This window comes from Vulpes lagopus, chromosome 15 (genome assembly GCF_018345385.1).
Source record: "Vulpes lagopus strain Blue_001 chromosome 15, ASM1834538v1, whole genome shotgun sequence".
NCBI lineage: Eukaryota > Metazoa > Chordata > Mammalia > Carnivora > Canidae > Vulpes > Vulpes lagopus.
Genome location: NC_054838.1, coordinates 49245525 through 49259403, shown reverse-complemented (window position 1 = coordinate 49259403; position 13879 = coordinate 49245525). Strand labels below are relative to the sequence as shown.

Genomic DNA, 13879 nt, shown 5'->3' with positions numbered 1-13879 from the left:
AATAAAAAAAACACGTAGATTTCACCACAAATAGCTGTAGGACCTCAGGAACACACTACAACCTTGACATATTTCTATTTTCTTTTCCATTATGATCATATAATGAGAGTTATTATGAGGGCAAATAAAATGATACATCTAAAATATGTAGCACAGTGCCTGACTTATAAAAAACTTAGTAAATTGTGGCTTCAAATATCTTTTATTTCTTGGATCCACTTATGTAGATATTATCATTGGCAAAATAAATATTTAACTGTAATGCAAAATATATTCGTATATCTTCTAAAAGTTTTTAATTATTTTTTTGTCAGAACCATTGAAAATTTAATTCAGGTATCTTAAAATTGACATTAATTTGCGGAATCATAGATAGAGGTATTTAATTAATGTAATAGTTATTGAATATTGTTATTATATATATATATATGTATATATATATATATATATATGTTCCCAAGCCATATGCTTCACATGGAAACATAATCTGAATGAAAATATATATATTTTTTCATGGTAGGGAAATTTTATAAATGATTTAAAATATTTGTTGATTCTTTTTTACCTTTGTAGAAGAATGTCTTACTTGTTTTGATTTTTAGAAGTGTTTTTGATAACTGTTTTGGATAGAGCCTGTGACTCCAGGAGCATGCTGAAATTACAAAAGACATTTACCAATCTGATATACCAAAGACAAAAAGAAGAATTAATGTTGCTTAGGATGGGACTGAGGGCGTAGAAGTGAGATGGAAAAAGAAGTGAGTGAGATGTGTGTGCTCTACTTCCCTTGGCCAATGAAATCTTTACTAAAATTCTGTTAAAACATGGAAAATGTGTGGTGTGGGCCCCTCCCCACTCAAATCCATATACATTGCCTTTCTTTATAGGCATCTGATGTAAATGAAGAGAAAATGACCTTCTAATGTTTTTCATTTCTTGATGACCACAACACAGTCTTCCACCTGTGTTTCTTAATTATTGAATTTTAGTAATTTTATCAATACTTAACACTATCTTACTGGGTATTATGCTATATGTTGGCAAATTGTACTCCAATTAAAGAAATTTTAAAAAAAAACTTAGCTCTATCTTAATGCATTATATTTTCCAGAAACAGATTAAGCCATTTTTTATTTGAAACTACAAGTCTTCTTATATGTTAGCAAAGTATTTTCTATTACCTTCAGAGATTTTTTGTTTTACATTTCCTGTCTGTTTTTTATGGTCCCCAATAATAATTGATATCTTAGCTCTCTGGTCTCAGTCTTCCATACCTACCATCCTTTCTCTGCTTACTTTAATTTTAGTTCCTTTGAACTTCATTTGGTGATTTTTCTCAAAATTTCAACATCATGGCTCTGGTTACTTTTTTTATACTGGCAGTTCTCCTTTTTCTTTATTCTAATAAGGTTTTTTCATCTATAATGGCTTTCTTTATTTCTTTAATTTATTTTTTATTTTCCAGATCCCATTTTTCAATTATTCTGTTTTGTCATTTATTGCATCTTTTATTTGATGTTATATCTCTCTCCTTTGAATTATTGAAGCTTAGATGTCATTTTATTTTTGAAATATAGTGAAAGTTTTGACTACGTCCATTTCCTGGAGTAATTCTTCCTCCAACTTGTATTCATCTGATTCTTAATTTTAACATTCTCCTTTTATCATTTCTAAAAATAGTTTTGCTTAAATTCTTTATGGTACATCTGCTACTTACTACACATTTAAGTCTATATATCTTGGCCTGCTATTTGACTTAGTAATTTTTAGCCATTTCCCTTTGGCTTTGTTTTTGTTTTGAGCTTATAGTTTGAGCTAGAAGACTTGAAATCTTAGCTATTTGGTTTGGTGTAGAAGGCTGGGAAACAGGGGTTGAGGACATAAAAATAGTTATGATAGAATAATGTGCAAGCACATGTGAACCCCAGACGTTCTATGAAATATGCTACACCCTCTGCCCTAGATTGTTTCTTTTACTGGAAGGAAATTCCCCTTAGATTTCTTCTCATTTTTCACAGAGCAAAAGTTATATGACAGGAGGCCAGATTATTGTTGACATCCTTGTAGCAAAAATGTTTTTGTTGCTGTGCAATTATTGACTAATTCAACAAAATCTTGACTGTTATGATGTACAAAGTACTGTGGTATCATCAAAGAGTTTAGGTTTTAGTTGAGGACAGAAACAATTTTTAAAACCACACAAAATAAACATAAAATATTGTAGCCTGACAGAACCTGATAGATGGTAAGGGGGAAAAAAGACACAGGATAGAAAGTGTTAGGGGTTAGTGTGCATTTACCTCTACTCAGTAAAATATGATCAATAATTCCAAAAATAATTCCCAGTTTTCCATTACTTTTCTGTATCATACCTTTTGTCTGGGTTGCCTCTCTGTAGACTTAGCAGACCAAGTTATGGGGGAAAAGTAGTTAATGTAACTATATGGTCCCTGTTTGGATCCTTTACCATTCTATTATGAAAATGGATGCTGAGAACCTATGTTCTCTGCTTTCCCTGTAGCTTTCATATGCCCTGATTAAAACTCTTCTCTCCCACCACTTTTAACATACATTAAGATATTACATATATTTGGCATATGTTCCCAGGTTCTGTATCCTATCCTGTTGGTCTCTATGTCCATTCATGCAAATATTAATATAACACCATCATGTTGGGTTGTGGTGGTAGTACTAGGAGGAGACTAGGACTCTGTCTGGTTTTGGTATCACGGTAATGCTGGTCTCATAGAATCTGTGAAGCCATTTTCCTCTGGACTTTGTTTATTGGGAGCTTTTTGATTACTAATTCAGTTTTATTACTAGCAATCAATTTGTTCAAATTTTCTTTCTTCTTGATTCAGTTTTGGAAGACTGAGTATTTCTAGGAATTTATCCACTTCTTCTAGGTTGTGTCCAATCTGTGTTGGTATATACTTTTTCATTATATTCTCTTATAATCCTTTGTATTTCTGTGGTGTTGGTTGTTATTTCTCCTCTTTCACTTCTGATTTTATTTGAGTCCTCTCTCTTTTTTTTCTTAATAATATGCTGAAAAGTTTATCAATTTTGCCTATTTTTTTAAAGAATTACTTTCCAGTTTCATTGATCTTTCCTATTGTTTTTTTTTATTTTTTTTTAATTTATTTATGATAGTCACAGAGAGAGAGAGAGAGAGAGAGGCAGAGACACAGGCAGAAGGAGAAGCAGGCTCCATGCACCGGGAGCCTGATGTGGGATTCGATCCCGGGTCTCCAGGATCGCACCCTGGGCCAAAGGCAAGCCCCAAACCGCCTCGCCACCCAGGGATCCCTCCTATTGTTTTTTAAGTCTCAGTTTAATTTATTTTTGCTCTAATCCTTATTATTTTCTTCCTTCTACTAGATTTGGCTTTGTTTCTTTCTTCTTTTTCTATCCTTTTAAAGTGGAAGGTTAGATTACTTATTTGAGACTTTTCACTTGAGGTAAGCAGGCATTGCTCTAAATTTTTCCCTTAGAAACTGCTTTTGCTGCTTCTGAAAGATTTGGGACTCTTGTGTTTTGTTTTCACTTGTGTGAAGGTATATTTTTATTTCATCTGATTTCTTGGTTGATCCATTTATTGTTTAGTAGCATTTGCTTAGCCTCCTTATGTTTGTGGTCTTTCTAGATTTTTTTCTCATAATTGATTTCTAGTTTCATAACATTGTGGTCAGAAATGCATGGTATATTTTCTATCTTCTTGAATTTATTATGGCTTGTTTTGTGATCTGTTAAGGAGATTATTCTATTGTGCACTTGAAAAAAGATGTGTATTCTGCTGTTTGAGGATAGAATGTTTTGCATGTGTCTGTTAGATCTGTCTGATCTAATGTGTCATCTAAGTCAGTTTTTCCTAATTGATTTTCTGTCTGGATGATCTGCTCATTAATATTATAAGATGTAGTAATAAGTACAATAAGTATTAATAAGTAATAACCCCCATTATTTTTGTAGTATTATTAGTTTCTCTCTTTATGTTTGTTTATATTTGCTTTATGTATTTGGATGCTTCTATGCTAGATGCCTAGATATTTACAATTGTTTATATCCCATTGTTAGGTTATTCTGTCATTATGTAGTGACCTTCTTTGGCTCTTGTTATTCTTTGTTTTAAAGTCTATTTTGTCTAATATAAACAAATGTATTACTACCCCAGCTATTTTTTGCTTCAATTTGCATGGTATATACTTTTTCATCCCTTCATTTTCTATTTTTTTCTATTTAGTAAAATCCCTTTTTTGGCAGAAGATGGTTATTATTTTTTAATTTAAATTTTGTTATTTAATATGTAGTGCAATAAGGTTTCAGGAGTAGAATTCAGTGATTCATCACTTACATTTAACACACAATGCTCATCACAACACCCATCACCCATCTAAGCCCATCCCTTACCCAACTCTGTCCATCAATCTTCATTTTGTTCTCTGTCATTAAGTCACTTAGGCCTTGTTCCCCTCTCTCCTTTTCTTCTTTTCTCCCTTCCCATATATCTGTTTTCTTTCTTAAATTACACATGAGTGAGATCATATGGGATTTGTCTTTCTCTGACTTATTTCACTTAGCATAATACACACTAGCTCCATCCACATTGCTGCAAATGGCAAGATTTCATTCTTTTTGATGGTTGAGTAATGTATATGTATATTGATCTTATACACACACACACACACACACACACACACACACATACACACACCCTTCATCATCCCTTCACTTTCAATCTGTACATGTCTCATGTGTCTGTAGGTGTGAAATGAGTCTCTTGTATGCAGCATATAGATAGGTCTTATTTTTTTTATCCATTCAGTCACCCCGCATCTTTTGATTGAGGCATCTCATCCATTTACATTTAAAATAATTATTGGTAGGTATACACTTTTTGCCATTTGCAATTAATTGTTTTCTGGTTGTTTTTCTAGTTTTTCTTTGTTCTTTCCTTCCTTCTCACGCTCTTTCCCCTATGGTTTGAAGGCTTTCTTTAGCATTATACTTGGATTCCTTGCTCTTTATCTTTCAGGCATCTATTATAGATTTTTGATTTGTGGTTAACATTGGTTTCAGATATAAAATCTTGTGTATGTAGCAGGCTATACTTAGTTGATCTCTTAAGTTCAAACACATTCTAAAAGCACTAATTTTTAATACAACTTCCTTATTTTATGTATATACTATCCTATTTTACATCTTTTTCTTTGGTGATTCCTTTGACTGATTTTTGGAGATCTAATTGATTTTGCTACTTTTGTGTTTTAGCCCTTCATACTGGCTTTATAAGGGATTAATCTACTACCTCCAACTATTAAAAGTGATAAATCTAGAGATTTTTATAGCCTTCTGACCATATAACTAAATTATCTCAATACTTTGTTAGAATTACTTTATAATCCCTTAAGGTTTCTAGATATAATATTATCTGCAAATAAACTAATTATTAATGTTTACTATTGTGTTTTGGTAAATAGTGTTTATATCTTTCTACCTTTATTTTTTTATTTTTTATTTTAGATTTTATTTATTTATTGATGAGAGACAGAGAGAGAGAAAGAGGCAGAGACACAAGCAGAGGGAGAAGCAGGCTCCATGCAGGGAGCCCGATGTGGGACTCGATCCGGGGACTCCAGGATCACGCCCTGAGCCAAAGGCAGGCGCTAAACCGCTGAGTCACCCAGGGATCCCTCAACCTTTATTTTGAGTGTTTTTTTGTTCATTTGTTTAAGTAATGACCCTTGGATTTTAACAAAAAGCCTATACATTGGTTTCCTATTGCTGCTGTAATGAAGCACCAAAATTTAGTATTTTAAAAAATACACATTTATTATCTGGTGGTCAGAAATCTGAAATAGGTTTTACTGGCTCAAATCAAGATATTAGCAATACTGCACTTCTTTTTTGGGCTCCAGGTGAAAATCTGTATCCTTATATTTTTCAGCTTCTTAGAGATTGCCCAAATTCTTTGGCTTGTGGTGCAAATCCATCTTTAAAGTGAGCAGTGGTCAAGTTTTTGTCAAGAGGTCATCTCTTTTGATTTTTCTGCCTCCCTTTCCCCCATTTAAATACCCTATGATACCCAGTATCACCAGAGTATCACAGAGTCCTAGCCCCACCTGGATAATCCAGGATACTCTTCTTAATGTCAACTGGTTAGCAGTCTTAATTCTATATGCAACTTTAATTCTTTGTTATTCCTGACATCTTTAGGAACCATGATTCTGCCTTTCAAAGCTTCTTATCATTTATTGATAAAATGTTATTGCTTCTTATCATTGTTATTGATAAAAATTGTGTGATTTTCTCCTTTGTTCTGATATGATAAATTATGGTGGCAGATTTTCCAGAATTGAGCCATCCTTTTCTTCTCAGAACAGGCTCTACTAGAATAAGTTATAGTGTTCTATTTTTAATGCTGCAGCATTCAAGTTGTTGTTAGTTCATTTTAAAGCTTTATCTATATAATCATGATATCTTAATCTTTATTTCTGGTATGATGTTTTTCATATTGTTTGCTTTATGAAATATATAGGGAAAGTTTTAAGTTCTTTCTTTAAGATAGTATAAGGGAAATCTTCTGCCACTAAAGAAATTAAGACCTAGACTGTGACACTATCAGAATCAGTTTTGATAATTTATGTTCTATAAAAGTCTCCATTTTCTAAATTATCAAATTTATTTAGGAGTGTTTCATTTAATATTGTTTTCTAATTCTAATTATTTTAGTATGTGTAGTTAAAGTTCCTGCACCACACATCATACGAAACATTTTTCCTCTTTTTTTCTTATTGTTTGACCTTCTCTTTTCTGCTTTTTGCTGAATGCTTCACTCATTTTTTTTCATTATTTTCGCACAAAAACTACATAATTCTTTACATATATATTTTTGCATTTAACTGTATCTCACGCATTTTGATTTGAAATGTTATCTTTTTGTTAATACCTAGATGATTAATAATTTTGTGTAATTTCCTGTTTGTCAAGGATTTAACTAGAAAAATGTGTTAAATGCCAAGTTAGCTTTAATTTTTAATAAAATGATGTTATGATGAAAAAATGTGTTAAAGATTCCTTGTCCTGTATAAATTTTAAGTTCTCTATCTGTACTTATTAATTGTGTACTTACTGTGTAAAATGTGAAACAGGAATATTCCCACTCTTTTTATCAAGTTTTTCTTTTTCTTTTTTTGGGGGGAGGGTAGGGAGGATTCTGTTCTAAATGTTGTCTGCTGTATTATTGTTTAATAAAGGCTTACGCTTTATGCTTCCTTTGAGAGGGAATACCTTTTATTCTTAATATCCTCATTTTGTCTCATTTTAATGTCTTTGGCCTTGAATTCTGTTTTATCTGTTATTAATATTGATTGCTTCTCCTGCTTGCCACATGTATTTGCTTGGTTCACCTTTTCACATCTTTTAATTTTCCTCATATTTCCCTATCTTTTTGTTGTTTTTCATACAAACTACAAATAGAATGTTTTTAACCCCCAGCCTGACTTTCTTTAATGATGACATTTATTGAGGTAATCAATGTATAAGCTTTTATTTCTTCCCATACATTATATATATATATTTATGTATTTATTTAAGTATATTTGTTACTTCAATACTCCTTTCCTTTTCTTACTTTGCTGAGTTAATCAACTTTTCCTTCATTTTCTTTTCCCCATTCAATAACCAGTCATCCATTGTTAATTTGTTTTTCCATTTGGCTCATGTTTATATTCTTGTTCTGAAGAGTTGTAATTAAACTATAATTAAACTATATTTCACTTTAATAGTATCAGAATTAAACAATAACTATGTCTAACATATTACCAAATTATTTTAATAACACATAATAAATAAGTTCAGAACCTTTTTCTCTCCCCTCCCAATCCCTATAATTTTTTGTAAGGTAGTTCAGATTTTTTTTTTCTTAATTTTTTATTTATTTATAATAGTCACATAGAGAGAGAGAGAGAGGCAGAGACACAGGAGAGGGAGAAGCAGGCTCCATGCACCGGGAGCCCGATGTGTGATTCGATCCCGGGTCTCCAGGTTCGCGCCCTGGGCCAAAGGCAGGCGCCAAACCGCTGTACCACCCAGGGATCCCCAGAATTTTTACTACTAGGCTATCTGCAAGCTATCATTTTTTCCCAGAAACTTTTATCTTAACTATTGGGTTTATCATTCCCTTACATTATTTTATAAATTTTCTGAATCTCTATAGCCATAAACAAATATTCTTTAGTTTTGAGGGTTGTTTTTTCCACTTTATAAAAATTGTATCATATGGCATATATATTTCTGCAATTTGACCTTACTTACCTTAGTGAAGTTCTTTATTCTGATATACATTATTTTACTTTATTCATTTTTACTGCATTATATTATTATATTCTATGACTATCATTTATCCATTCTTTTTTTTTTTTAAGAGAGAGAGTGCATGTGAGTGGGGGTGAAGAGAGAGAGAGAGTCTTAAGCAGACTCCACCCACAGGATGGAGCCAGTCACAGGGCTGGATCCCAGGACTCTGAGATCATGACCTGAGCTGAAATCAAGAGTCAAATGCTTAACTGACTGAGCCACCCAGGTGCCCCTATTCTCATTTTGATAGACATTTGTTTACACTCTGAAGGCTATTACATACATTGCAGCTATGAAACTTTTGCACATTCTATCCCTTGAAATAACATTCATCAGGATGAGTGAGAGATAACTATTAAGTCAGTCTTTCCATCTGCTTTCTAGTGCTCCCATGTCCACTCCCTAGTATCTGAGTCTTCCCTTTTTTAGGGAAGGCATGTATATTATCTCCTAAGGACAGACACAGTAGTTGGGAGAACAGTACAGTGAAAGGTGGTTACTGTACCCCCACCAGTAGTCTCTACTTAGATTACCCAAACCTCCAGATGCTATTATTTTTCAGAAGTACATAAATAATATCGTAATTAATGCAAAGTCATTCAATCTTGTTATTTAATTCTGTGTACTTTTTGCCATTGTCTATTTTCTCAACAAAATGCTAAAAGTACAATTATATGAAGTTCAATAGACTTGTTGTATTTATTTTTTGTTCTTTGTTTTTATTGAAGGATAGCTGAATACAATGTTATATTAGTTTCAAGAGTACATCATAGTGATTTGACAATTCTATATATTACTCAATGTGCATAAGAATAAGTGTAGTCACTATTTCTCACCATAGAAAGTTATTACAATATTATTTATGATATACCCCTTGCTGTACTTTTTTTTATCTGTGACTTATCTTATAACTGGATGTTTATACTTACTTATTTTGCTCAGGCCCCAACCCACCTCTTGCATTCTTCTTCTTCTTTATAATTGAAATATAGTTGACACACTGTGTTACCTCAGGTTCAGTTATATAAAATAGTAATTCCCCATTATGTTATACTCTGTTCACAAGTTTAACTACCATCTGTCATCATGCAGTGTTGTTAGAGTACTACTGATTGCATTCCCTGTGCTGTAACTTTTACCCTGGTGAAATATTTACTACAAAACTGGAATCCCATGTCTCTCCCTCTCCTTCACCCATTTTATTCTCCCCCATTTACCTTCCATCTAGCAACCATCAGTTTCTTCTGTGTATTTATGTCTGTTTCTGTTTCTTGATTGTTTAATTTTTTTTTGTTTTTAGATTTCACACATGAGTTAAATCATACAATATTTGTCTTTCATTTAGCATAATATGCTCCAGGTCCATCCATGTTATCATAAATGGCAAGATCTTATTATTTTTTATGAGCATCGAGTACTATTTCAGTGTGTGTGTGTGTGTGTGTGTGTGTGTGTGCGCGCATGTGTGTGGTGTGTTTCACATTTCTTTATTCAGTCATCTATCACCAGACCCTTGGTTTGTTTCCATATCTTGGCTGTCATTAATAATGCTTCATTAAACATAGGGGTTTATAATGTCTTTCCAAAGTATTTTTTTTTCATTTTCTTTGGGCAAACATTCAGTAGTGGAATTACTGGATCATATAGTATTTCTAATCTTTTGAGTAATCTCCATACTGTTTTCCATAGTGGTTGCACCAACTTACATTTCCACCAACAGTGTATGAGGATTCCCTTTTCTCCACATCCCACAAACACTTGTTATTGCTTGTCTTTTTATTCTAGCTATTCTGATGTAAGGTGGAAAATTATATTTCCTTGTACTTTTGACTTGCATTTTCCTGATTACTGATGTTGAGCATCTTTTCATGATTCTGTTGACAATTTGTGTGTCCTTGAAAAGAACATGGTTCAGATTCTCTGCCCATTTTTAATCAGATTGCCTTTTTTTCTGAGTTGTAGAAGTTCTTCATATTTTATATATATTAAACCTTTACTGGATATGTCATTTGCTAATATCCTCTCCCATTCAGTAAGTTGCCTTTTTGGTTTGTTGAGTTTCCTTCACTGTACAAAAGCTTTTTTTTACTTTGGTGTAGTCCCAATAGTTTAATTTGCTTTGCTTCCCTTGCCTGAGGAGACGTATCTAGAAAAATGATGCTAAGGATGATGACAAAGAGATTACTGTCTATATTTTCTTTTAGAGGTTTTATGGTTTCATGTCTCCCATTTAGGTCTTTAATCCATTTTGAGTTTATTTTTGTATATTGTGTATGCTGGTATAATTAATCTTCAATCCAAGTCTGAAACCTAACATTTTACTTATTCAATTTCATTTTATTAGATTGATGCTAAGACCTACAATGCTATAATTCTAAGACTTAAGAAAAATAACAGTCTGCTGGAAGATTTAGTTGATATGTATTTACATGATCTTTTCTCTTTTTTTCTTTATAGGTCGAAAATTTAAAAAGTTCAATAAAGTCAGAGTTATGAGAACATTGGATACTGTTGCTCTCCCACAACCTGTGGGCATTCCAAATGAAAGCCAAGCTCTAAGCCAAAGAATATCTTTTTCACCAAGTCAAGATATACAGTTAATTCCCCCATTGATTAACCTGCTAATGAGCATTGAACCAGATGTGATCTATGCAGGACATGACAACACCAAACCTGATACCTCCAGTTCTTTGCTGACGAGTCTTAATCAACTAGGCGAGAGACAACTTCTTTCAGTAGTCAAGTGGTCTAAATCATTGCCAGGTAATAATAATTTGTATATAAGATACAATGAAAATTTTACTATATTTCTTGTACTAGTAGATTGTTAAAGTCTGTACGGTAAAGTAAACATTGTATAAACAGCATGTGATAGTATGCATTTCAGCAGTTCAAAATACTTGTCTAGGATCCTACTGTGTCCTATGGAAATACCAAAGTCATATATAATACTTTGAGTCTTGATGATTCAAGAATTACATGCATGAAGCATTCAGGTAACAGCGTAATAAGTTTATGTGTTCAAGCACAGATGTTATAGTAATTTAGAGAAAGACAAATTGACCATCTTAAAAGTGTTTAGTTCATTCTAAGTGCTTATTTAACCAACCTCAAACAGCTGAAAATAAAACTGAATGTGTCTATTCATATAACACATTATATGAATAGTATAATAAAATTTATGGATAGTATCCAGAATAGAGTGGGGTATTTAAAGTTATTTAAGAAACATAATTTACAGAGGCACCTGAGTGGCTCAGTGGTTGAGCATCTGCCTTTGGCTCAGGTCATGATACTAGGGTCCTGGGATGGAGTCCCACATCAGGCTCTCCACAGGATGCCTGCTTCTCCTTCTGCCTATGTCTCTGCCTCTCTTTCTGTGTCTCTCATGAATAAATAAATAAAATCTTTTAAAAAGAGAAACATAATTTACAAATATATATAAATAATTTGGGTATAGGCAAATGAATTTCCTTCTCGTCACTATTTTTTCTAATTTATTTCAGACAAAGCAGATAACAGTGAGAATCTGGCTTGTACCATCATGAAAGGATTTAAATCACTTTATTTAAAAATTAGTTTTGCTTCCTCAGCACAGAGGCATACAAGGATGCAGCTTTTACTTGGCTAAATCCGAGACTACAGCGCCAGGAGAATACATGGGTAGCCATTAATCCCATAATTAAAAATAGTGCGTTTTTAAAAATTATATTCTCTTCACACCAAAGATATTCTTATACTTTTTTGGACCCATTGATTTTTTCAGTATCTGATCAAGAATTAAACATATTGTGCCATTTAGTCTCCAGGTAAATCCAGTAGTCTTTCTTAAAGATTCTTTTCTCAATTTTCCTTAGTACACTTTTGTTATTATTTTGCCTGAAGGATTTGAAATTTAATAGATCACTTGTTATTCAAAATTCAAGGTTATGTGAAACAGAAATAAAAATAGATTCCTACTTGTTGGATCTTTTTTAAACAATGCAGGTTGAGAAAAAATGTAATAAAATTCACTGCTCTATGGAGATAATAAGTAATTTTATAGAGAAATCCAAATACCCAAATTCTTATTAGCTTCATTGTTGCTGAAAGTCTTGGGCAGGTAATTTTTTTAACATTAGAAAATTTCTGAATTTTTAAAACTTACTGTAAAGTGGTTATCAAATTTGATAAATCATTATTAAATTAAGATATTACAATAGGATTGATTTTTTTCTGTTTAAAAGTAGTATTTAAACATGGGTTTAACTTTTCTTAGTTTTTATATTATTTAGAAAAGATGGTTTCTTTGATTTTGATTGATATGGCTTACTCTTTTTGCATTCTGGAGGTTCTTTACTGTTGAAAAAGATTCTACTATCAGTTGGTAAAGTTAGAAAAGAACCAGTTATAGCATAAAAGATAATGTATTCACTTTGGGTAAAAGCTAGTGAACATTTTAAGTTGGAATATTTACCTGTGAAGATTTTTCATTTTCTTTTTTTTTAAGATTTTATTTATTCATTCATGAGAGACACACAGAGAGAGGCAGAGACACTGGCAGAGAGAGAACCAGTCTCGATGCAGGGAGCCCAATGCTGGGACTCCAGGATCACGTCCTGGGGTGAAGGCCGTTGCTCAACTGCTGAGCCACCAATGCCTCCTACCCGTGAAAATTTTTTCATCCTCACATTCTCAAAAAGAATGGGAGGAAATTTTTACACTGAATTTAGAGGCAATTTTTTTAATGTTGCAAAAATGTAATTTGTATGTAAGTAAAAAAGAATGGTGGCATCCACCAGTATTATAGGTACCATTTCCATTAATTGTAACAATAAGAGAAGCTTACTCGATAATCTAATTTGATAATTTAAGTGAGCAAATGACTGAGTGGCCCATGATCTACGTATGCATGGTCTGCATACTGCATGAATGATGAAAATGGTCAATGAAACATAGTGATTATATTTAACTCTTTGAAAGGACTCATACATGTAAAGTAATCTGGTATCATTAGCTACTCAAAACTTTTCAATTGACTTTAAGCCAGAATACAGTTTTGACTCACTTGATTCAGTCAGTAAGTGTCTGTTGCATATCTGCTGTGTGCATGGCTAATGATTAAACAATAGTGTTAGAAAGGAAAGCCAGAAGTGTGGGCTCATAGTGTGAACACATTTTAGTGCAACACATCATAGCATTGGGTCATCAATTTTGCACATGAGAGAAACGTATTTTATCCATTTACTCTACATGTTGCTTGGCCTATGAAAGATAAAACTTTTGTTAAATGAGACCTATTAAGTCAGGATGTCATGAACAAGGAATAGTGGAAAGGGAGGTGCAGGGGGATGGGATGATTGGGTGACAGGCACTGAGCGGGGCACTTGACGGGATGAGCACTGGGTGTTATGCTACATGTTGGCAAATCGAACTCCAATAAAAAATATACAAAAAAAAATTAAGTCAGAATGTCAGTTTACTTATTTATAGTGCAAAAGAGATGCTGCTAGTAAAACATGTTGACAGGTCAATACAATAG

The 13879-nt window shown here is 32.7% G+C and overlaps 1 protein-coding gene across 2 annotated transcripts in view; it reads left to right on the top strand.

The window, feature by feature from the left end:
• Positions 1 to 13879, top strand: part of PGR (progesterone receptor) — a 107816-nt gene that overhangs the window by 65692 nt on the left and 28245 nt on the right. Inside the window, exon 4 of one of the 2 annotated variants that reach the window (XM_041730587.1) lies at positions 10816 to 11121. The exons of the other annotated variant lie outside the window; for it this stretch is intronic. Coding sequence (XP_041586521.1) covers positions 10816 to 11121 — 306 coding nt within the window. The remainder of the gene's footprint in view (positions 1 to 10815; positions 11122 to 13879) is intronic. 2 annotated transcript variants of the gene reach the window in all.